At 45.8% G+C, this 26,186-nt stretch overlaps 1 protein-coding gene across 4 annotated transcripts in view; it reads right to left on the bottom strand.

Moving 5' to 3' along the window:
* Nucleotides 1-26,186, bottom strand: part of GDPD5 (glycerophosphodiester phosphodiesterase domain containing 5) — a 335,216-nt gene that overhangs the window by 11,146 nt on the left and 297,884 nt on the right. For 3 of the 4 annotated variants that reach the window (XM_048839760.2, XM_048839763.2, XM_048839778.2), the window contains 5 exons: nt 24,937-25,087; nt 20,843-21,061; nt 18,168-18,325; nt 13,383-13,530; nt 3,308-3,390 (listed from right to left, as the gene is read on the bottom strand). In XM_048839760.2, coding sequence (XP_048695717.1) covers nt 3,308-3,390; nt 13,383-13,530; nt 18,168-18,325; nt 20,843-21,061; nt 24,937-25,087 — 759 coding nt within the window. The remainder of the gene's footprint in view (nt 1-3,307; nt 3,391-13,382; nt 13,531-18,167; nt 18,326-20,842; nt 21,062-24,936; nt 25,088-26,186) is intronic. The other variant, XM_048839771.2, reaches the window with a different exon arrangement.

Here is a 26,186-nt window from a genome sequence, read left to right as displayed (position 1 = left end):
CTGGTCACTAGGGCTGAGGCTGAACAGTAGAATAAAGTGCAGCCCTGCTATGGAAAGCAGGAAAGCTATGCCTAGGGGGTAGGACGAGCACATTAAGGTGTGGCTCCATTCCAACCCATCGCCTCATCCTTGGGGTGAAGGAAGTAACTGATTTGCCCAGCAAGACTTGCAAAGAATCCACAAGGGTCAGATTCTGAGCCTGTCTCACTGCAGCAGAGAGAGGGAGAGAGAATGATTCAGCTGGGTTTGGGGATTGGTTTCTGAACTCCCCAAATGCAGCACCAACACTTCCACACGGTAGAGACGGGCATGAGCCATGGGAATGGCTCCCTCTGAGTGACAACCACAGGGCAGCAGTGTAGGTTCCCAGTCCCACATCTGTAAAGGCAAGTCCTTGGCTTTAGTTACAGCAATTGGAATTTGTGGCGTTGAATTTTTCTTCTTCTTCTTCTTCTTCTTAAGTCTTTAAAAGAGACACTTTGGAGGGTAACAAGTCCTGGCTATGGGAGGTTTTAATACTCACCTGTAACTGATTGACCCTGCAAACTATAGGCCTCTGGGTAATTCCACTAACAGGTTTGGACACATTATGAGCTACAGGGTAAAACAAGGGATGAAATTCAGCCCTAGGGAAAGCAGGTACTACTGAAGTGAACTGCAAGTGTCCCTGCTTGCACCAACTTTGAATTTATATATGGTCACCAAGAGTATTTCTGAGCTCTTACCACCACCTAGCACAATGGGGATTTCAGGCACTTACATAATAATTCTACCACTCCCTCAATGTCTGCTCATTTCACCTCTCACCATGCTCTTTACATTCCTTTTCTGGCCGTTTAAAAATCCATGATTACTGGAAATTATCCCTGTCTCTCCACACTCTCAGCAGCCTTGGTAAATATCTAAATAGCCTGGTTTTTAAGGGATGTAAAATAGAAAGATTAAATAAATACATAAATTCAGACTGTCTTAAGATGCAGATTCTTGGAAGGGATTCAGAGGAATTGCTGTAGAACTGCTTTAGGAAAGACTTGAAGACTCTGAAACAAAGGGTCAAATGGTTGCCACTCCGGCCTTAAAATTCCCAAACAAGAGAGCAAGTCAGACAGTCACACCCTTGTGACTGATACAGTGTGCTCAGTGCATTTCTTTATCTGGCGTTCGTCTGGGGTAAGGGTTTATTTGATTTGTATGATTCACCTGCAATTTAAGAAATCAAGTTTTAGTCCCAGGTGAAATTCTGTAGCCTGTTTCAGAGTAACAGTCGTGTTAGTCTGTATTCGCAAAAAGAAAAGGAGTACTTGTGGCACCTTAGAGACTAACCAATTTATTTGAGCATAAGCTTTCGTGAGCTACAGCTCACTTCATCGGATGCATACTGTGGAAAGTTTAGAAGATCTTATTATATACACACAAAGCATGAAAAAATACCTCCTCCCACCCCACTCTGCCGAGAGTGGGGTGGGAGGAGGTATTTTTTCATGCTTTGTGTGTATATAATAAGATCTTCTAAACTTTCCACAGTATGCATCCGATGAAGTGAGCTGTAGCTCACGAAAGCTTATGCTCAAATAAATTGGTTAGTCTCTAAGGTGCCACAAGTACTCCTTTTCTATAGCCTGTGTTATGCAGACTAGATGACCGCAAGGGTCCCTTCCTGGCCTCAAAATCTATATTATTCAGATCCAAAATACAGTCAAAATTCTGATAATTTTACAGATGTACTTTTGGTTTCTGGGAAATTTCCTAACGTGATATGAGGATATTGTTGGTCAGTTACACTTATGCCACAACAATGAAGTCAGTGAACAAAACTCATTGCCGGCATAACTCCGCAGCCTTGGAGCTACCCCGTTATGAATCTGGGTTACTGAATTCAGCAGATGGCAAAGATATAACAGAGTTGAACGAGGCCAGTTAGATGCAGTACGACAGCTCTAGTCTCTGGCATGGAGTCCAGCCAGTAAGTGGGGTTCTCAACAGCTGCAGACACTCTACTGTAACACATTACAAAAATAGCAAGATAATTATCTGCACAGGGAATTAGTCAAAAGCAACTTAATGAGGGCAACGTGACATCGCAATCACTAGCTTGCGAAGCTGAAGCGGATGTTTCATGGGCGACTGCTGTGCCTAATGCCAGGATGTTTGTGGTAATAATCAGGATGGAAATTACAGCCCATTCAGTACACACACTGTGGTGGTTCAGATGTGCCAAACAGAAGGTTACAAAGAGAAACTCAGAAAAGGAGAAGGTGGAGTTTTAAAATGACACATTTCCTTAGGCAGACCCTGCTGTCTTCCTGTCCTCAGAGCATATCTATTGCTGAGTCCAGGTTTTCCAAGACAGCCAGGTCACATTGTCATAACTGGTGATGAAAAGTTCCTCTTAGGAGGAAAGGCAAGTTTCAGGGGATGTGCCAGGGATCCCCCCAGGATAAACAAAGGAGAGCATGGCATGGGTGACCGATACTTGTTACAGGGTTCCAAAAACATGTTAAACATTCCCCTACCCTGCCATTATGAATTCCTAATGCAAACAAGTAGGTTTACTTGCAACTTGCCAAAAAATTAGATCTCCATCCTATGAGCGAGGGAGGTAATCTAGTTTGTGTTCTGCATTTGTTTCCATGCTTAACAAAGATATTTAATCCTCAGATAAACCAAGGAACCAAATGCAACCTTAGCTATGCTATCTTTAGTGAAGTTTCCAGTACTCGCTAGTAGAAGTTATGCTCCCTCTGTCCGTTAGAGAAGGGTGTGGAACCTTTCTCCACACGTTCAGAGAAACCTGAACTGTAAAGCCATTAGGTGATCGGCGAAGTTCTGACAATCTCATGCTTTTCTTCCAAACTGAACGTTCCAATTTTAGAACATCCCAACTCATAGAGGTTTCTTCGCATTCTAAAGCATTCCCATGACGGGAGAATCTCTGGAGCTGCTGAGAATTCCTCATATAACATTGAAGAATTTTAAGCTCTTTCCTTGTGGTTCCTGTTTCTCTTAAGCATCGACAGTTCTCTCCCACACACATTTTTTAGTGCCACCTCAAGAACCACACCAAATTTGAACGACCACCCCTTTTCAGAAGTCCTCATTCATCGTAATCTTTATGGCCCATGTAGCAGCCTCGTTCAATTGCTTATAACTGAGTGGGGGTAGGTGAGGAGATAAGTAAATTGGGACTGGGGCTGATTATAAGTGTCATTATAAGCAAGGGCTCTAAAGAATACTGCATCTCCCCACCCTTGAGATGAACAAACACACCACAAATACATGAGAGTTGATCTGTGATAATGCTACTTACTTCTGGAATATAAAAACTCCTACAATTATGGTAAATGAAATGAGATCAGCTGTTATCCAGATTAGATTGTACTCGTGTGGAGGCTGGAAGACAAAAAGACAAGCACACCTTATACCTTCCAGTTTGTCCAAATTTGGAGAGCACTCAAGGCTAAATAGATTGTCGTATAAAGAAATATCACAAACTTCATGACACAGATGTGCCCTGGAGATGGACCAAACATCTCTTTTTACCGTAGCCACACCCAAGCAAGCAGGATTTTGGATCCCAGTTCATCTGGATCCTCAAACTACCCCAGTTTTTTACTTTTAAAGAACACCACATTGCCAGGAAAGACCTGCAAAGCAGCATCCATTCTAGCCCTCTTTTCGCATGCTACCAGTGTTCACAACACTCACCTTTGGGGCTGAACATTTCCACATCTTCTCTCTCTCTCTCTGAAGAAGAGATTAAGCTGCCTTTGGTGATTTCTGAGTTTATGGGGGAGTGAAAAAATAACCTCAAGAAATTCTCTACCCAAACTTTGATTTGAACGTTTTACTACAGCAGGTACAGCTCAGGTTTGAAACTTGGCCTGGACACACTCCCCATTGAGGAGCAAGGCCCTGATTCAGCTAAGCACTTGAATCCCTTTAACAATCTGGGCCTAAGTGTGGCTGGGCTCAGCGTTGCAATGCCTAACTGATTTAGGAGTCTAAAACTCATTTTCAAAAGGGATTTAATCACTTAGAAGCCAAAATCCCACCAACTGTCAATGGGATTGTGGCTCCTGAGTACCTAAATCCCTTTTGAAAATGAGAGTTAGGCTCCTAAACCAGTTTGGTGTTGCAATGCTGAGGGCAGCAATGCCTAAACACCTTTACAAATCCAGGTCCAAGCATGTTTTTGCATTTCAGTGGCAGATGCAAAGCTGGTATAAACGGGCATAGCTCCATTGACTTCAATGGATTTTTGATCAACACCAGCTGAAGATCTGTCCCTAAGTATGCAAGTAGTCCCATGAACATCATGTGCTTTGCTGCAAGAGGGTGGAGAGTATCTAGTTTTAACTAAAAAGTCAAGTGATTGAAAAATGACTTCAGGTTACGCTCAGAGGGCAGATATACCAATCAATGTACCTCTGCTAACACAGCCCTGCAGATATAACCATCTCCAATAAAGCAAAGGGTCACCCTTTGCTGAGCCCACTCACCTTGCTAAGTCCCCAAGTTAGCAGTGCACTTCAGGGCCAGATTAACCTTTTTTGGGCCCACCTCCAAACATATCTGTGGGCCCCCCTGGAGGCAATGGAGCATGGTGCAGGGAGGTCAGTCCCCAAAGCAAGGGGCCAGCCGGGGCAATGGGGCATGGCATGGCAGGGGCCTCCCAGCTCCTCTCAGCCCAGTGCGAGGGCACTATTTAGAAACTGGCAGTTGCCAGTCACACAGTGCCCCAACACACACATCTTCCCCACCCCCTTACAGCCCAGCACCCCCCAGGCTCCCTAGGGGCCCACTCCCCCACACCCTGCCTCCCAGCCACACTCACCAGTGCCCTACTGGGCCGTGACTGTGTCTGCCGGGCCGAACTGGCAGCGCAGCCAGGGCTGGTCCCAGGGCGAGGAATCGCTCCAGACCCTCAGGAGTGGCACAATTAGCCAGGCCAGGGCCTGCCCCGGCTGGGCTCCCTCAAGACGCACTTGCCTAGAGGGGCCCAACCAAGCCCCAGACACTGTCGTTCTTCCTCCACACACACACAACTGGCTGGGACTGGCCAGGCTTCTGCACCAGTCCCAGGCAGCTCAGCTCCGGGTGGGGAGACAGGTGGGGCCCCACAGGTAGTGGGAAGCAGAGACTGCCTGGAGCCGGAGGTGCACTGGGGTCCGGCCAGGGGGTAGAGAGGAGCCGGGGGGGTGGGGCCAGGGGGCAGAGAGGAGCCCTTGGCCGGCCACTGGCCAGGCCGAGAGGAGCAAGTGGTGGGCAGGGGGAGCCGGCGGGGTCTCGGGGCACAGTGCAAGCGGAGCAGGCCAAGGCCTCTTCTGAGCATGGGCCTGGCTCCATGGCGCCACTGTAAACCTGGCACTGCTTAAACACAAGATGTGAGAGAGTCATTGGGACTTTATAAATGCTAATACAAGTAAGCGCAAGCCACTTTTTTCTATTCTTTTAAGAAGAAAGATGGAATATGTCATGTAAAAAAGCTACACTCACGCAACATTCGGGTTACCTGGATGAAAAACAGACCACAAAAGGTAAGACTCAGAGATCAATCTATTTAGCTTAACAAAGAGAAGTTAAGGGGTGAGTTGACTACTGTCTGTAAGTATTTACATGGGTAACAAATATTTAGAAATGGACTCTTCAATCTAGCAGAGAAAGGTTTAACTGATCCAATGGCTGGAAGTTGAAGCTAGACAAATTCAGACTGGTAATAAGGAATACATTTTTAACAATGAGGGTAATTAACCACTGGAACAATTTTCCAAGGGTCATGGGGGACTCCCCATCAATGACAATTTATAAATCAAGATTGGATGCTTTAAGAGATTTGCTCTAGGAATTATTTTGGGGGGTGAGGGGTTCCATGGCCTATATTACACAGGAGGTCAGATCAGATGATCACAAGGGTCCCTTCTGGCCTCTGAATCTGTAATTCCTTCCTTCAGCAATGCTTATTCTATCTCCTTGCATGTAATGACTTCTACTCCTGTTTGTCTGTCTCAGTGTGGCTGAGTATGGCACATTTTATATTGTAAAAATTGTATCATAACTTGGCACATCCTATTAGTTTTATCCAACAATATTTCTGATGGAGTTTTAAATCTTTGCATTTTTTAACTGTGAAACAATGACATTGTAATAAATCTGTATTTAAATGTTTGAACATACTGCACCTATCTATATACACTAACTATATTAAAACAAACATCACAGACACATGACCTCTCATTAGAGCAGGTCAAAACATTTTAACTGAAAATTTCTGGACAAAATATAGGGTTTTGTTGAAAGCGATTTTTTTTTTTTTTTTTTTTGGTGGGAAAAAGCTGATTGACTGTGTTTTCCAATTTTTTGAAAGGAAAATTCAAAGCAAAACATTTAATTTTGAATCAAGATTTCCAAAACATCAATATTTCAAAACTAAACGTTTTGATCAAAAAATGCCCAGTTTTTCATCAGGACATTCCCAAATTTAAGGTTTTTTTGGAACTTTTCATTCCACGAGAAAAATTTTGATATTTTGAACAACAAAATTTTGAAATATCAGACTTTCCCATGGGATGAAAGTTCTGTTTTCTGAACAGCTCTCTCTCTCTCAACTGGAATAAAATATTATCTTTAGAACTTAGGATAATTTCTGTAAAGAAAAACTATCTATGTGTTTTAATTCACGTACACTACGAGTGACAGCATTTGCAACACACCAATAAACCGAAATCTTCCCACAACTCCTAATGCTGAGCACTGCTGGGAAAGGGGCACAGGAGAGTAAACACATCTGTTCTGCAGAGATACACAAAACTGAGGCCTTGTCTACACTATGGGGGGAGATCAATCTAAGTTACGCAACTTCAGCTATGTGAATAACACAGCTGAAGTCAATGTACTTAGATCCCCTCACAGCGGGGTCCACATGATGCGATGTCAACTGGAGACGCTCTCCCGTCGACTCCCCTTGTGTTTCTCCTTCCGGTGGAGTACAGGAGTTGACAGGAGAGCGACCAGCGGTCAAGACCCGCTAAATCGACTGCCGATGCATCGATCACCACACGTCGAACCCCCGGTAAGTGTAGACAAGCCCTGAGCTCAGTTGGTTCAAGACTTGAGCAGTCATCCATCAGATCTCACCGTTTGACATGTACTGACAGTTTCGCTTAGAAGCCCTCTGCCATTCATTAGAAGCCCTCTGCTCACAAGAGAGGATATGAGGAAAATTGCACGTATATAATTGCAAAAGAACAGAGTTACACCTCAAAAATCTCTCCTTCATACGCTTGGCAGCAGGCATGACAGGCCTAAAGGACCTGCTAAAATAACAGCCCTGGAAATACTTTAGTATTGCTTCTGTGCAGCTGAACTGAATCTGCATTTTGGACTTAGAAGTATTAATACCAGGAACTGGCTGATGAAAAGAATCAGCGAGGCATGAGCGAGCATTTCTGTCAGCAAGGAGCCTCAGTTACCAGAGACTGATGCAGCTGGCACTAATTTACCACAGCAGCAAATGGAAATGACATCCCTATTCATCCTTAAAGTGCAACAAAGCCCCTGGGGTCACCTGAGGGCCATAAAGAAACGTGCCTTGGAGATCATCACTTTTCAGCAAGAACGAAAGGTTTGCGCTGGCTCCCAGGTTGAAATCAATTCCGAAAGACTCCGATTTAGGCAGAACAGAATTCAGATGGTACGACTCACACATGGTCCTGACACTTACAGTACGCAGGGAGTTTTATGGTGAACAGCAGCCAATTATACACCAGTATGCACTGAAGTATGGGTTCATCTGAGAGACTCAATAAAGGGAAGATTGAACCAAACTCCATCTGGGATGTACACACAGTTCCCACAGAACTCAGGGGTTACATCAAAGGGAAGAATTTAGAAGACGGGACATATTTTTCTCTTTACCAGACTTGTTCTTTGCAATACACCTGTTTTTATCCACCCATTTGTTGTGCAGCACAAGCCAATGTGGCTTTAGCTCATTCACTTTCTTGTGGCAGGCAATATTGATGAGGGAAACTCATTTTTATTGTTCTCCGTGGTGGTGACTTGAGAGATATTGTGGCCTAGCGCTGAACTGAGTGTCAGGAGACCTGGGCTCGATTCCTGGTTCCTCCTCCAACTGAGTGTCTGACCTTTGGCAAGTCATCTCTCCTTCTTGTCTTAGTTTATGGGAATAGTGATATTGCCCCTCTTCTGTAAAGTACTCTAAGATCTATAGATGAACAGTGCTCTATAAGAGAGCTCAATATATTAAGACAGGTCTCACTGTATTTTTCCAAACTCTGATGTTTGAAGATGAACCACTGGCCAATGTTTTAAAATAATTAACCCAATTCTGTTTTTAAGTGACCGACTGAGCTGGCCTCACCTCTGTTCCTGTTTCAGTGGCCCGACACCTGTGAAAAGTCAGTGAAAAGAGTACTTTGAATGAATGACTGAGGATTAGATTGCATCATTCATCCAGGGGGAGCCCAAATAACTTCACAGCAATTGTTCCGACCACCACCAAAATGTCACTAAAATTCTTGTGTGAATAAGGATACACAATAGGAAGCACAACAGACTGTAGCCCACTGAAATTTCCAGAGGGAATTTAGGGAGGCAGAATATAATCATACCAGTTAGAATCTGGCCATGCATCAGACTAAGACAATACCACCAATAACTCACGTGAGAACAGTATGGGAACTACAGCAATTGCAAAGAGGTCACCAAGTTTTAGGAATCTTCTGAAAGACTGTCTCCAGGAGCCCAGCGTCCCTCCTAGCTTATGGAGGGGGCTGATTCAGAACTTGCTCACAAAGGAGGCAGTGAGACCTGGAGGACAGAGCACTGCACTGGAACTCAATATACCTAGTTCTATTCCTGGCTCTTCCACTGGCCTGTTGGTGACCATGGTCACCTTGCTTTCCCATGCCTCAGTTTCCATATCTGTAAAATGGGAATAATACCGCTGAACTCCTTTGTAAATCATTTTGAGATCTACTGATGAAAGGTGTGATAGAAGTGCTAGGTATTATTATTATAAATCATCCAAATACTGACCAGCCACTACCCTGCTTTAATAGTAAGACATATTGTCACATTGCAGCACGAGGTGATAAGAACTTAAGAATGGTCATACTGGGTCACACCAATGGTCCAACTAGCCCAGCATGCTGTCTTCCCACAGTGGCCAATGCCAGGTGCTTCAGAGGGAATGAACAGAACAGGAAATCATCTAGTGATCCATCCTGTCGTCTATTCCCAGCTTCTAGCAAACAGAGGCTTGGGTCACTCAGAGCATGGGGTTGCATCCCTGCCCATCTGGCTAATAGCCATTGATGGACCTATCCTCCACCTTTCTAGTGCTTTTGGGAACCCTGTTATAGTTTTGGCCTTCACAACATCCCCTAGCAAAGCGTTTCACAGACTGACTGTGTGTTGTGTGAAGAAGTACTTCCTTTTGTTTGTTTTAAACCTGCTGCCTATTAATTTCAGTGGGTACCCCTGGTTCATGTGTTATGTGACGAGGGTAAATAACACTTCCTTATTCATTTTCTCCACACCGGTCATGATTTTATAGATCTCTATCATATCCCCTGTTAGTGCTTGTCTACACCACCAGGGCAGGGATGCTGTCCCTAGCTTCTGTTTGCCAGAAGCTGGGAATGGACGGCAGGGGATGGATCACTTGATAATTACCTGTTCTGTTCATTCCCTCTGAAGCACCTGGCATTGGCCACTGTCAGTACACAGGATACTGGGCTAGATGGACCTTTGGTCTGACCCAGTCTGGCCATTCTTATGTTACGTTCTTACCACTTAAGTTGATGTAAGTTATGCCATTCAGGGGGTGTGAAAAAACCGCCCCCCTGAGCAACGTAACTTACATCGACTTAATGCAGTGTCTACACCACGTTATGTTGGCAGGAGACACTCTACCACTAACATGGCTTCCGCCTCTCATTGAGGTGGATTAATTAAGTTGACGCACTAAATCAGATGCCGCTGCCCCGATAGCAACTGCTCCGATTTAGCGTGGTAGCGAAGACAAGCCCCGAGTATTCTCTTGTCGAAGCTAAACTGTCCCAGGCTTTTTAATCTCTCCTCATGTTGAAGCTGTTCCGTGCCGCTACTCATTTTTGTTGCCTTTCTCTGAACCTTTTCCAATTGTAACACAACTTTTTTGAGATGGGGTGACCCGAACTGCAGGCAGTATTCAAGGGGTGGGTGTACCATGTATTTATACAGTGGTATGATATTTGCTGTCCTGTTATCTATCCCTTTCCCAGTGGGTCCTAACGTTCACTTTTTTGATTACTGCTGCACACTGAGCGGATGGTTTCAGAGAACTATCCAGGATGACCCCAGGATCTCTTTCTTGAGTGGTAACAGCTAATTTAAACCCCACCGTTTTGTATGTGTCGCTGGGATTATGTTTTCCTATGTACATTACTTTGCATTTATCAAAATTGAATTTCATCTGCCAGTTTGTTGCCCAGTCATGCATTTTTGTGAGATTCTTTTGTAACTCTTCACAGTCAGCTTTGGACCTAACTATCTTGAATAGTTTTGTATCATCTGCAAACTTTGCCACTTCACTGCTTACTCCTTTTTCCAGATCATTTATGAATATGTTGAACAGCACTGAACTCAGTACAGCTTGCTGGGGGACTTCACTATTTGCCTCTCTAGATTGTGAAAACTGACCATTTATTCCAAACCTTCATTTCCTGCCTTTTAACCAATTAGTGATCCATAAGAGGATCTTCCCTCTGATCCCATGACTGCCTACTTTGCTTACGAGCCATTGGTAAGAGACCTCATCAAAGGCTTTCTGAAAGTCCAAGTACACTACATCGACTGGATCATCTTTGTCCACATATTTGTTGACCCCACTCAAAGAATTCTAATCGATTGGTGAGGCATGATTTCCCTTTACAGAAGCTGTGTCGACTCTTCCAATGTATTGTGTTAATGTAGGTGTCTGACCATTCTGGTTTTTACTATAGTTTCAACCAATTTGCCTGGAAGTGAAGTTAGGCTTACTGGCCTGTAATGGCCAAGATTATCTCTGGAGCCTTTTTAAAAAAAAAAAATCACTATCACATTAGCTATCCTCCAGTCATCTGGTACAGGTGCTGATTTCAGCAATCGGTTACATACCACAGTTAGTAGGTCTGCAGTTTCACATCTGAGTTCCTTCAGAACTCGTGGAGGAATACCATCTGGCCCTGGTGACTTATTACTGTTTCCAATTTGTTGAAAAGCCTCCTCTACTGAAACGTCAATCTGGGTCAGTTCTTCAGATTTGTCACCCAAAGAATGACTCAGATGTGGGAGTCCCCCCCGTGCATCCTCTGCAGTGAAGACTGATGCACAGAATTCATTTAGCTTCTCTGAAATGGCCTTGTCTCCTTTGAGTGCCCCTTTAGTACCCCGATCGACCGGTGGCCCCATGGACTGTTTGACAGGCTTCCTGATGTACTTCAAAAAAATATTGCTGTGTGTGTGTGTCTTTTTCTTAATTGCTCTTCAAATTCTTTTTTGTCCTGCCTAATCATACTTTCACACTTGCCAGAGTATTTACCTTCGTAGGGTCTGACTTCAAATTTTTAAACTATGTCTGATCTCCAGCTGCTTCTTTTACTCTCTTGTGTAGCCATGGTGGCATTTTTTTGGTCCTCTTACTGGTTTTGTTTTTTTATTTAGGGTATACATAGCTTGAGCCTCTATTATGGTGTTTTTAAAAAGGTGCCCTGCAGCTTGCAGGCATTTTACTCTTGTTGCTGTTCTTGTTAATTTCTATTTAACTAGCCTCCTCAATTTGCATAGTTCCCCTTTTTGAAGCTAACTACTGGTGTGGAGGTTTTCTTTGGGATTTCCCCCCCCAGAGGTGTGTTATATTTAATTATATATATAATTAAATATATTTAGCAGTTCAGCTATATTCACCTCTTGGACCAGATCCTGTGTGCCTCTTAAGACTAAATCAATAGTTGCCCTCACCTTGTTTGTTCCAGGACTAGCTGGTCCAAGAAGAGCTCCAAGATCAAGCTGCAGATAGTGTACAAGACATTGCAGGGTCATGGATTCATGGAGCAGGATCAGAAAGGGTTTCTTGGGTCAGTACTAGATAATCGCCAGCCCTGCAATGGTGCACGAGACTTCATTTCTTAAAGAGACCCCCACTCCCCTGAATATTTAACCATCTTGACTTGCTTTGAGAATCCCTAGACACGGCAGCCTCACATCACTTCATCTTCATGTTGGCTTTCTCAAGCTTCAAAGATCCAAATACACGGAAATGCAAATTTTCGATGGGCCATTGTCTGCTCAGTGGCCGACAGGGCCAGTCTTCATGATCTAATTCCCCCCACACAGTGGAGAGATAACCACAGGCAGGAGCCGGTTATATTGGCGAGGAGACAGCAAAAATGAGTTTTGCAATCTGCCCTGAAATGCTGAAGCGGACTCAGCTTGTTCAAAGTTAGGGCCCTTTCTGGGCGGGCTCACTATTGCTGCAACTGTGACAGCTGCTACAATGGACGGTCCCTTCCCAGCATGCCCCCACCAGTTGCTCTAGGTACACATGGCGGGCAGGGACTGCACAACGTAGTCTCCACAACCCCTACAGCCCTGCTCTAGCTGTCCATAAGGAGACGGGGCAAACTGTTGTTGCAGGGGGCATGAGTCCTGGAGCCACTGCCACCCATCTCTCCCCTGACTGGTGCCTGCCCACCCAGGGCTGGAAAGCTGGAACTATGCAAGGGACCAGAGCTCTGCTCCCCACCCACCAGCCAGAGGTGTCCAGCTCTGTCACTCCTATCACTAGCTGAGGAGACCTGCCACCTCATCAACCAAAGGGAGCCCATTCCCCAACTGAGCACCCAGCTCACTTGAAGAGGGGATCCACTTTCCACTTAACATCCCATAGACAGACTTAGGGAAAACCCACTTCTGCCACCATCACCACTGCTGCTGCTAGGAACAGCTGCCGGATAGGGGTTCCACACAGAGGTACAGTACCTCAATGTGGTATTGGTGAGAGGGAGCATGGTGTGTTGAAGGGTACTAAGCCGGGGGGCATGGAGTGGAAGAACTGATTGATTTGGATAAGAGAAGAGTATGAAGACAGAGTTTTGCTGGGGGAAGAGGGGAAAGTATCCAACCCAGGGAATCCTGTAGGTCTGAAACTGAACATTTTTGAAGGAGTCTCTCATTAAAATTTTGATAGCACACCGCTGAACCTACCCCTCTAACGTATGGCTTCTACAGGACAGAGCAGCCTCGAACATACCCAGAAATCTGTCCCTGTTTTTTAAAGGGATGACAGTGGAGGCGAATCTTATGTACCATATGGATATTTCACATGTGGTCTTGCTTACCATTAGCCAAACGGGAAAAGGCACCTTGCTAAGGATTTGTGAGCTATCAGATGTGACAGACTGAACACCAGCACACCACAGGATAGAGTACAGCCATGGTTCATTCACAATGTAGAGATTAACGCTCAGGTTCGCGGCGGCGTATTCCCTGCCGAGAAAAATAACAGAGCAGTAGGTTAGTATCTCTGTAAGTACAGTGAACAGAGGACACAAAATGCCATATCCTATACACGGGTGATTCGCATGAAATAAATACAAAGGGAGATTAGAGTCATCTGACAAACAGCATGCTTTTTAATAGTGGCCAGATTTGAAATTTGGTGAAGTAGGTCATGTTGAAACACAAGATCTTGTCTGGCCTTAAAACCTATTAAACCACTATTTGATCTTAAAAGCTTTATTCACTCACCAGAGCAGATTCCAGCTTAGATATACATAATTCTATCACCCCACATGGTGGTAGTCTGGACACATTTTTAAAAAGCGTCCCTAATTAGGGTGATGTTAAATGAACAGCCATTGCAGATGCCTATAATACTGAAAGGGCAAGTCACTGAATTAAACTGGAGACCGATGTAAGAGTCAGTCATACTCTTACTCTCCTGCCTGGGTCCAGACATAGATTTATGGGGCTCTTGTTTGCTAACAAAAGAGGTCTCAAGTCTTCTGAGTGCTTGAATCCACTTTTCAAGGGGTTTGCTTCAGAGGTCAGAATAAGACTGGGAGACAAGAACTCTCGAGTTGCAATGCGGATATTGATCCTATCTATGGCCGTGGGTAAGTCGCTCTGCCTCAGTTTCCTTATCTGACTGTGACGATTCATTAACACTTTGAAGATGGTCAACACCATATGTAATTATGGAGGTAGCACAAGGCTGTTAATACGATCTGATTATACTGAATATTGAGGGTGAAGCTATACACTCTTGAAAGCAATGCTGGTCATGCCGAGTAAGCACTGCATATACAGTAGTTAGGACATGTATTTTGTGGTAAAGGATGGCATTTCATCAGGGTTGATTCAATCCGTGTGGTCAGTAGCTCCCCAGTTAACGAGTCTGATGTAGGACTGTGGCAATGTCCCTTTGAACCCTATGGTTGAACCCTTCAGTTTGCCAACATGGCAGGTTTGGTTCTTGAGGCTGCTGAGGCAAACAGAACGGAGCCAGGATAATTAGAACAAACCACCGCACAATTGCCGGATGGGCACCCCTTCTCCATAATTCTCCAAGAAATGGAGAATGAACGGAAAGGAGAAAGGGTGGGCAAGGCTTTGCTCTACCCAGAGCACCAGGGGCTACCAGGCAATCGTAAGATTGCTCCTTGTAGCACTCTGGCAGAGCTGGTTCCTCTAGTTCCGGAACGTATGTAACATGGCCTGGTTTTGTTTTCAGCAGCGGAGCAGCAGGCGGTGAGCTTTTATTAACTACGTTCATAATACTAGCTGCTCTGTGCAAACGTGGTGTGTGTAGCAGGAAAAGAGGATTCAGTTGTCATTACAGGGTCTTTAGTAGAAGGAATCCGACAACTAAAAAAGGGGAGTGGTGCATCTGGGCCAAAATTGATGTGGATTTAGAATTTAAAAGCATGTATTAATTTCTACTACAGCAGCACCAAGAGGGTCCATCTGTGCTAGGCGCTGTACATACGCTGGAGGAACTTTATCTAAATAGACAAGACAAAGGGTGGGAGGGGAAACAGCGGCAGAGGGGAAGTGACTTGCCCAAGGTCACACAACAAGTCAGTGGCAGAGCTAGGAATAGAACCCAAGTCTCTGAACACCCTATGACTGGACCTCTCTGCATCTCATGCACTGAAAGTTACAGGGCATATTTTGCCTTCATTCCTTCCCCATCCCCTTCGGCACAGTGCCTGGATCGATCTACATGTCTGGACAGCTCCCCCGACGCAGCACAGCTCCACACTGGTCCTCAGTGGCAACCCGCACTGCAGTAGCACAATCTGGCCCTTAACCATTTAACATCCATGGGTTATGAACTATCTGTTTTTCAAAAAACAGCATCGGTTACAATGTGATACACTGCAGTTCAGTCATCAGTCCTTACCTACATAACAGGACCTACTTTCCTTTCTAGCTTTAAAATATTATCTCCTCTCCCAAACCGTTTGATTTCCATGTTTTCTTAAGGACCAAGTCAAGCTTGGCAAGCAATAAATCCTAAAAATTAACCAGGTCACCTAGGAGCAACACATCCCTTATCTGTTTAACTTTAGCAGCAGAGGTCATTTTGATTCACACCCTATGAAATTCAAACTCCACATACTACCAAGAAGAAAGACGGCATTGGCTAATTAAAGATGAAACGAGGCCGATTTAAATAGGGTCGTTAAAAGGCTGTGTTCAAATTTATTGGCACAAAGTAATGTCTGAAAGAACTCAGGAGCTTGGCCTAAATCAGAGGTTCACAGCAGCAGCAGCTCTGGAGCAGATGAATGAGACGCAAAGGGCGGTTGCTAATCAGGTTGAAAAACTGGCTGGATGTGCTTTGAATGAGTTGCCTAAACTTCCTCTGAAACTGGTATTGGAATGAGAATCAGATGATTAATATTTTGATTTCTAAAAGGCTCCCTTAATGTTGTCACACACTAAACTCCGTGTAAAAAGCTATTAAGATTAGCCACTCTCTCCTTCTGCTTCCATGACCCTCGCTTGGAAATGGGCCAGACCATCATAACATAAATCTCTTCTCCCACAGGATCTTTGGCAAACATACTAGGGTGGCACAGGTATTTAAACTACACAACCCCCTTTATTGTCCAAGGAGTCAGATCCAGGGCTGCCCTTGGTCTAGATTTTCACACAATGGTCCCAGTTTCAATGGAACTGTTCCATGTCTTGGGATCTCACTGTAAATAACTAAAAAGAAATCAGGAAAGATCTTTGATATCCATGCAGCCAGCAATGCTGGAACCAGGGGTGCTGCTGCACCCCCTGGCTTGGAGTAGTAAAAACAAACAACAAATACATGGTTTCCATCATAGCACTCCAGCTATACAAATTGTTCCAGCACCCCTACCTGCAACACCATCAAAATATGTCTCAGTGCTGTGAGATCAAGGTCTCCACACCAGCAAGGGATGCTTGTCCTAGAGGAGAACATTTTAACACGGGACATCCCAGGATGTGTCCCCTTTACCATGCTGATAATTAGCAGGTCATAAAACTTGCATAAAGAAACTTCTTTCACGACCACTAGGTGCTAGTGGCAAAGCCTTAACGCAGAGGCCATAATGCAATACATTTTATTCCCTAATATACAGCAGGAGAGAGGGATTCTGTTGAGAAGTCTTTAAAGGCCTGGTCAGCCACCTCACTGCTCAATCCTGTAAACCTTTCTAAACTGGCCGGTTCCCAGAAGATAATACCTGAAAACTGCCCAGAAAGGTCAATTCCTAGGTGGCTCTGCTGGGGACAATGGGCCTGGGGACTGAGGAAGGTTTCCTGCAGCGGGTTGACTAGACTGCAAATGGCCAGGGTCAGGGGGTGGAAGAGCATGCTGGAGTAAAGGGAGAGAGACCGAGGAGGAGCTTCGTCTGAGTTTTCAGCCCTTCAGCACTGCAAGGGTTGAGTCGATTGTCTCGTGCTTGACAAAAATCTTCAAGACGATAACTGTGTTTTTGTGGGGGGAGGGGGGGAGGGAGAGAGAGAGAGAGAGAGAGAGAGAGAAGAGGTTTCTATATACACTATAACTAACTAGCTCTTAGATTGCGCTTTTCATCGTAGATCTCAAAGCGCTTTACAAAGGTGGTCAGGATCACTAGCTTCATTTTACAGATGTGGAAACGGAGGCAGAAACAGGGGACATGACTTGCCCAAAGACAGACAGCAGACCAGTGGCACACAGGGGAATAGAGCCCGTTTCTCCTGAGTCCCAGGCTCTAGCCACTAGGACACAGGGATGAGCTCTGTTTCAGCTAGGGCCCTGCTTGCCATTGCCCCTCTCTGCCCCACTCGGACACAACCGCAGCGCAAACCAGCGCTATGGAACGTCGGAAGGTTTATGGCCTGAGAGTTTGCCCTGCATCTGGGTGTGTCTGCAAACAATGCCTGTAGGAAGTGCTCAGCATCTCACTCCTTTCGCGTCTTTCCCTTGATGGTAGGTCAGCCTCAGTTTGCTCGGTGACCCATTGATTCATGCGTTACTTAGCAAGAAATTACAATCCTATTAACCTCTTTTCTTGTACTTTCAGCCTGGCCTGTGTCTTGCTCTCCTTTGCCTGAGGTAGGTGTGAAACCGGGGCTGACAAATTCAAGGGGTCTCCAGTAGGAGACACTAAGATCCTCCCATCATCAAGTGACAACAGGGCACTGCTGCTGATGTAGCTGAGGGGGAGTTTCCTGCTGTCTCCCATGGACTAGCAGATACGATGGGCCCATTAAAGGGGAAAATGGAGTCTGTCCTTGATTGAAGTGATGTTGCCACTATAGATGCTCCCCCCACCAGACAGCAAAGCTCCCGCTGGACAGCCAGCTATGTGCCCTGTTAGGTGGGAGCAGTTCTTTGTTGTGGAAGGACAGCAGCTGCCTGGAAGCCAGAAGGCCAAAGGCCCGTAGATTCCAAGGCCAGAAGAGACCACTGTGATCACTAGAATCTGTGGGTTGAGTGCCGGGTCCTGGTTCCTGGCTTGACCACAGCTTGAGAGCCCAGCAGGCCTCAATGGGAAGGGGCAAGGGAGCAGCTATATACTTTGGCTTTGCAAAATGCACACAGCACATGCACACAGCAAGTGGAAATTCAGACCAATGAAAGCTGAGGCCCGCACCTGATGTCCTCACTGGTGACCTTAGTGTACCGCAGGTTCAGCTGTTTGATGCCTTTGTCTCTCAAGCGCTCCACGTCTGCTTTGATGTCAGAAGTCTGTTGGAAACCTGGCGCAATTTGCCTCACCAGCTGCCGCTCTGTGTTGGGCAGCCACATCACCTGGAGATACAGAGAGAGAGTCAATAAATGGAGCCATTCTGATTAAAGAGATGATTCTCAAAGACGGAAACCTGTTTGCAGCTGGGAAAGCGTTAGGAATACAGGCTCTGAGCAGTTTGGAGTACAAAGAAGCGGGAAGGACAGCCAAGCTAGAGAGTTTGCACTAATGCTATAATCAGCTTAAAGGGGCTTAAAGCCTCACACGTCTTTACTTGACTGCATTTTGAATGCAGGGCTGACTAGCTGGCAATGTGGGGTCTTGGCACCAGACTTTCAGCTCGAGGGACACGGGTTTAAATTCTAACCCAGAGGACAAGGGATAAGATATTGGAAGGTTTCATGCTAAGATGCACTTTGCGCCCATCAAAACATCCATTTCAGCACAAGAAGGACCCATGGAAAGGATACCAAGCAGGCTCTGGCAGAGCTGGGTAGGAAAAGCTTTCCAGCAACTGCCCAAACTATGCCCAGCTCAAACTAGAATTATTCAGTCTTCACTTCCATCAGCACTAAATCCGTTCAAACCTGGCAATTTTTAGCACTTCCCACTCCGATTTCAAAGCATTGTACACACATTAGTTTAATCAAATTAACAATAATAGGTTCTACCCTCAGTCACAAGGTCTGGGCTCGACACAGGAATTACTAGGTGAAAATCTTTGGTGTTATTCAGGAGGTCAGACCAGATGACCATACTGGTCCCTTCTGGCCTTAAATTCCACTAATCAATGAAGAATAACTAATCAATGCTCACCTAATAATGCACCAGAACAGTTTAAAACAGGTTATGCACATTTTCAGCCAGCTAGGCTGGAAATTCTGGAGCAAAGGAGTTCAGTTCACAGAACTAGGCAGAGTGCATCAAAATGGATTTTGTTCTCACTACCAAGGGCTTGTATTTTCATAATTATTTTGCTCACCTCTTTGCATTAGCTTGCCCACACAATTGCAAAGAAGGGAGCACGATTCCCCTTGTGATAAAATGAGCTCCAGGAAAGCTGACGGAAATTCAAACAGGCTCACAAAAATAAATAAATAAATATCTGGTGGTGTGGCCTCATGGTTAATTGAAACTCGGGTGGCAGCAGTCGTCATTAGAAAGACAGCTTAAAATGGATCCTTCCCCAGGCTAATAATTTCATAAGTGTGATTGCTAAACATTTCCATTTTTCCTCTGCATACAGATGTATTATTCACCTAACTGGAGAGTCTGAAATATTTCACAGTCACAAGATGTTCAGCTGCTTAGCACATCCACATGTTTGACTATAAGCTACTTTCAACAATTTAAAATCAGAAGGGAAGGAGGGGGAAATCTCAGATGTTTCCCATTTTGGCTGGGCTGAGCAGATGTCACATTTCAAGAGCTGCCCCAGTGCCCCGAGGTTTGAACCTGGGAAATGGGAATCTTTGCTCTGCAGTAAGCTCCTGCCACTTCCAGCTTCTCCCACCCTGAAAGAATCATTGCTTAAAGGAAGAGAGTGGCTGCTGGGAGCTCATGCAGCTAACAGGGTTTCCTAGGAGCTGGGACGAGGCTGCAGGTTCAGCAGCTGGAGTGAGTAACTGAGCAAGCAGGACCCTCTGGAGCCCTGAGGAGAAGCAGAGGCAGACTGGCAGCCGCTTCTTGGGACAGTGCAGGTGTGGATGGGATTTCTGCCAACAGAAGCTGCCTGTGTGCATGTTTGTTCCTCCTTCTGTTCAGGGAAACAGGACCACAAGCACATTCTGTAAATAAACAGATCACGCTAAGATACCCTGACTCTGCATCACTGATTTCTCATCCAAACCGAAAACACCACCCTGCACGGTGCCCGATTTTGGGAACCATCTGGCCAAAGGGGCAACAATTCCTTGAAAGGTGGGAAGAGGAGGAACTGATGGGGGCTTGCTGGAGAGGGAGGCTTCCCTTCGCTTTTGTACTGAAACCTGGCTCTGGGGATTAGCTGGACACACCGGAAGGAGCTGTCTTGTGCTGGAGGAGTCTCACGTGCTCCTGCTGCTGGGCACTTTAGAACAGCCACTCACATGAAGAGGTCTGCGATTGTCTCTGCATCCTACACCCCTGGTGGCAGGACCCAGCACCATTCAGCCTCAGAGAACATTGGGATCAAGCTGTGACGAGGCCTCCTGATACCGCACTGCCTGCATCCTGATTTCCCTGTGTGAGCCCCGGCAGATTGTGTGCTCTGGGGCAGCCCAAATCCTGGTGCGACCCAAACAGCACCCACATTGCAAGAGAGCAGTGCAAGGGAACGAAGAGCGAGGCTTTCTGGGATCGGAACACCCCAGACCGCTGTGAGTTAGAGGATGGACACTATAATTGGGAAGTGGGCAGCATGGTTTCACCACGGCTAAGCACAGAGGAGGTCAAAAGCCTCTACAGCAGAAAGAAAACTGGCCAGAAATCAATCTTCTGCATGGAACCCTGATTTCTCCAGTTACTAAAGCAAACTCCTCTTCCTCTGAGCTTGAAAGAGCCAGCCCACGAGCCTGTCTCCAAAACGCTGCAGGACTTACAGCCTGCTGCTGGATCCCAGAGTCCAGTATGGTTTGCAGGGTAATGTTGATGTAAGTGCTGTAGTATGGATGATCTCGTGGCAGGTCCTGAAAGTTCAAGATCACTGACATGTTGTCCTTGGCGATCTGCAACATATCAGCCAGTTTACAGACCGATTGGTTTGCAGCTTCCAGGTAATCTGAACCCGAGAGGGAGCCAGCAGTCCAGAAGGGGTCACTCTGAAAACAAACAAGGGTCAAAGTTATTGCCATGCATCTGGGGTCCCTGCTGTGACGGAGGTCAGACAGAACTCATTTCTGCCCATGTCGTGGTGGCAATGAAGTTACCTCTGGCAGCTGCCCCTGAAATCTGCCTTGTGACTAGCCAAGCTGCTAGGGAAAGTTGGCCAACACAACAGGTTTTTTTTGCCAGAAAATACTGATTCATTAAAACAGATGTCTTTCCTGGGAAAGGGTCGGTTTCCATTCAAACTGTAGTCAGGAAAGGTTTCTCAGGTCCAGGATGGAATTGCTGGTCAGAGAGAGAGGCAACCCAGACTTCAGAATGCCCAGTAACCGGGTGGCTGGGGGTGCTCCCTGGGAAGGTCAGAACCCCAGGTCCAAGTCCTTGCTGTGAATCAGGCAGAGAGACTCGAATCTCAGTCTCACATGTCCCAGGTGAGCACCCTGGTCCCCTGGGTATTCTGTGATCTCTCTCGCTCCTCCCCCTCTCTCTTGTTCTTCATGAAAAATTTCACGAGGCCTCAGTTACATCCTGGAATGGGAACCATATTTGAAATCTCAGAAATTTTCACAGTGTGGGAAACCATTTCCCACCCAGCTCTATTGATAGGTCTCAGTCCTGAAAGGGAACAGTCAAGCAACGTCTTTCATACCAGGAGGCAGTGTGGCCCCAGTGAATAAGGTACTGAACTAGGTGCCAAGAGAGATGGCTTCTATTTTCAGTTCTGACACTGACTTGTTGAACGACTTTGGGCAAATCCTCCCTGTCCCTGTTTTCCCATTGGAGGATATGATGCATGCTTACCAGGAGTACTGTATGCAGTTCTGGTCACCCCACCTCAAAGACTATAGCAGAAATAGAAGGGGGTTGGAAATGGGTGAGCAGAACGATCAGGGGCATGAAAATACATTTGAAGAGTCTGGAAACATTTAACTTGGCCCATTTCATAATACAGAAACAGAAAGGTGGAAAATTCAAAACGGATGAAGGAAGTATTAATTAGCCCGTGGAACTCACTGCCACTAGATATGACTGAGATCAAGAGTTACTAGGCTTCTAAAAAGGACGGGATACTTATATGAAGACAAAGACCATCCAGAGTTATAACAGATTCATAGATTTGGTGGCCAGAAGTGACCACTGTGATTATCTAGTCTGAGCTCCTGTTTAACACAGGCCATAAGACTTCCCTGAATTGACTCCTGTTTGAACTAGAGCAGAGCTTTTAGCAAAACACCCAATATTGATTTAAAAATTCCCAGTGATGGAGGATCCACCACAAACCTTGGTAAATTGTTCCAAAGGTTAATTACGCTCACTAATAAAAAATTGCACCTTATTTCAGCCATACAATCTTGTTTTACTTTTATCTGCTAGGACTGAAGAGGCCATTATAGTAAAGATTGAAAACCCAAAAGAATTTTGGAAGAGATTTAAACCCTCACGCTTCAGGGAATAAAGTTCAGTGGTTTGAGCACCGGCCTGCTAAACCCAGGGTTGTGAGTTCAATCCCTGAGGGGGCCATTTAGGGATCTGGGGCAAAAAACTGGGGACTGGTCCTGCTTTGAGCAGAGGGTTGGACTAGATGATCTCCTGAGATCCCTTCCAACCCTGATATTCTATGACATGGTGATGATTCTCTTCCCCCCCCCCCACAAAAAAAAAAAAAACAGCAAAAAACCTCTTGCTATGGGGTATCAAGAGGAAGTTTTCCTTGGGGGACAGGTTACCTCATCATAGCCTCCTGAGAGGTTTCTTGCCCCGTCCTCTGAAGACATCAGTACAGGTCACTGTTGGATACAGGATCCGGGGCTAGACAGACCAGTGGTCTGATCCAATCTAGTAGAATTATTGTGTTCCTCTATTTACCATCCTTTCTAAAGTGCTTTGGGACCCTTGGATGAAAAGTGCTATACCTTGGTTTAAAACCATCTAAACATTATCATCCAACCACAAAGAGTAATGAGAAGGCAACCCGGGGAAACGCTACAAAAAAGGCAGCCTTCGGTGATTGAAATCAAGCGATAGTGCTGACCCTTCAGACCAGCGGTGCCCAAACTTTTCCTGTCGCACCCCCACCCCCTTACCAGTAGTGGAATCAGTCTGTGCCTCCCCCGGCTCCATTACTGCACAGTTGGCTCAGCAGAAGAGGTTGGGTTGAAGGTGGAGCTAAGAGCAGAACTGGGGATGGGGCAGGAGCTGGGGCAGGAGCAAGGTGTCGAGGGGAATTGGGCCTGGGGGATAGAGCAGGGGGGCCAAGCAGAGCTATGGCTGGGGCCAGAGCTGCGGCTGGGTGGTGCTCCTTCTCCACCCCCTCTTGGGGGCTGGCTCGGGCCCTGTTGCCTGCCCCCCAAATGTTCTTCTGCTCCCCCGTAGGGGGGCAGCCCCACAGCTTGGGGACCACTGCTTTAGACATTCTCCCCAGGCAGCCGGAAGCTATGTGGGTGTTGTTTTGTTAGACACCCAAGTAGGGGAACTCAGCGTCATTCAAACAGAATTTACTCGGCAGGCCGAGGAACTGGACAGGCAGAATTACAAAGGGAGTCCATAATTGGTGGCCGCACCCTAGTGACACTGCTGGATGGATGTTGTGGTAGAGGAAATGCTAGACGCCACTAGCGATGAGTCACTTCAGACAGACCCAGAGCTGCCAGTCCCCAATATGCTGTGCAATCTGGAGAGGTTCCTTATCTGACAGTGCAGAGGAGCTGGGATATATATATTCATTAAATCTGAGTGTCACCTTCCATTAAACCTCCATGTCATCTCTATTGCACTCAGCCGAGGGTGAATCTGAGGTCAGCCCCCAGCTTTATTAAGAAAGAAATGGTATTTGATAAAAAAAATGGAGTCTGCTCAGAATCCATTCACCCCACCATCTGATTTACATGTTAATCCCCACACAGGAGGCATGGTAAGGGGTCTTAAAAGCGAAATAAAGAGGAAGCACATTGCTGTTGGACTGGTAAATTGCACTAAGGATTTTAAAAACATTAGAACACAAGAGGGTTTTTGCAACATCCCACTGCTGTGCAGAGCGAAAGCAGGATACAACCAAAAGTTCTCATCTTCGAGAGGCTGTAGAAGAGCCTCACAATCAGGAGTATTTTAGCAAGAAAGGACAAGTGCTATATTCTCTGTAAGGAGCTGATTCAATATAAACACAACTCTTCTTTGTCTCTGCCTAACATGGGGATGGAGGAAGCTTTTGACTGATGTGCAGTAACATTTGAGGGCCTGCTAGGAGAACTCACGGCAGTACCAATAAGGAATAATACTTAACACTTTTTTTGTCCTATTTTCTTCATTTTTAAAATGGGGATCTGAGAAACAGTGTAAGTGGCTTGCCCATGTTCTCAAGCAGCCGTGCGGCTGAGCAGCTTTAGAAGCCAAGTCTCTTTACTCTTAGCCCATTGCCCTATCAACCTGCCACCAGCTCCCAGCAGATGCAAATGCAAAATTCAATGTTTGTGCACAGAAGTCAGAGTTTCAGGACGTGCAAACACAGACCAACATTTGTGCATTCCGTTTTAGAACCGTGGTGGGGGCCTCTGGAAGATTCCTTCATTTGACAGGCTGGAATTGGCTACAGTGCTGTGCCCAACAATCAAAACGGCTGAGCTAAGGTACTTGGTGCCGTAGGGCAGAGTTGAATGGGGTTGACAGAGCAGCACCGGAGAAGCCTGGCTTGGTCTATTCACCCTTCATTAAACCCTTTTATTGATGGGACAGCAGCACGCCCATCCACCTGACAGGGTCTGTGGTGTGAACTTTCAACCAATGTCCTGACTTTGGATAAGGGCACACAACACCCTGCCTCCACCCCCTCCAGATGGTAGGGACCCTATCTTCAGTATATGATCGCACGCACCCTTAGGAACCATTTTCCAGCATTAAGCCTCTCCAGGTCAGTCCAGTTGAACATGTAAGAATGCTCGTAGGCCAGTTCTGGAAACACTTCCTCCACGTTAGTTGTCCTCCTGAGTGTCTTGTCGTGCATAAGGAATGGCACCCCATCATAGCTGCAAAGCAAACAAGCATCTCCATTAACCTATGGCTATTAGCTAGCACGTACACAATATTAGAGAAGAACAGATGGTTTCTGCTCCACCCTCTCTCCAGCTTTTCAGACCAGGGTTAAAATGGGGTCAAGATCTCAATTAATTTTGCAGGCCCTCAGTGTTCTTGATTCATTTACAAAGCTACACACATAGGAGAAAAATCATCTTTAAAATGCATTTCAGATACTTTCATCCATTTCAAGGTTTGCACAGCTCCACCCTTAACTTAGAGTTTCTCTTAGGATTTGGTAAACTAACTTGGATAAGAACAAAACTCCCCACCTGAATGATTGCCAAAACCTCACCCCGTTCTACTGAGGCCCAAAACCCTCTGAAAATTCATTATGAATCCCGTTAATTTTGTTTTAGCATGGGAGGCCCTTTATACATGTGTAAAGCAAATAATGCCTGCCCCGAAAGTCTTACAACCTAAAAATTAGATAACATTTTGATAATGTTAAAATAATGATAACATTTTCAAAAGCACCTGAGTTACTTAGGACCCCAATTTCCCTGTTTAGGACCCTCAAAGTCCCGTGGAATTTCAATAAGGTTTAGACCATTAAGTGTCTGATGCATAGTCCGTATCGGTGGTGACTTTGTGTAGGGTACGTGTAGTACACGCTGCAGTGAAAAGTGTCTGGCATGGGTGATGCAGCGAGGAAAGTTTCCAACAGCAAGGAGCTGCCTCCCTACTGCCAGAACCCTTTTTTCCACTACCAGAGCCTTTCCCTGTGGTTTGGGTGGGTAGACAGCCCTGTAGGGTACCTACCTTAAGGTTCTGCCGTGTCTTTAGTCTACTCGCATAAGCCTTGTCTTGGCTATTTAAACTCATGCTAGGGGGCGTGTAGTGTATGTACTCTACATGCTGCTGTAAGTGTAGACAAAGCCTAAGTCACTTTTGAAAATGTGATTTAGTATCCTGAGTAACCTAGGCACTTTTGAAAACATCACCTCACAAGGAACGAATGACAGCAACAGTGCAGTCGGAATGGACGACACAGGTTGCTGAAGAAGAGTTATCCAGTTCCTCGGGTTTAGTTGTGGGTGTTTTTTGGTG

The sequence above is a fragment of the Caretta caretta genome, chromosome 1, assembly GCF_965140235.1.
Source record: "Caretta caretta isolate rCarCar2 chromosome 1, rCarCar1.hap1, whole genome shotgun sequence".
Taxonomy (NCBI): Eukaryota; Metazoa; Chordata; order Testudines; family Cheloniidae; genus Caretta; species Caretta caretta.
This window is presented reverse-complemented; position numbering and strand designations above follow the sequence as displayed.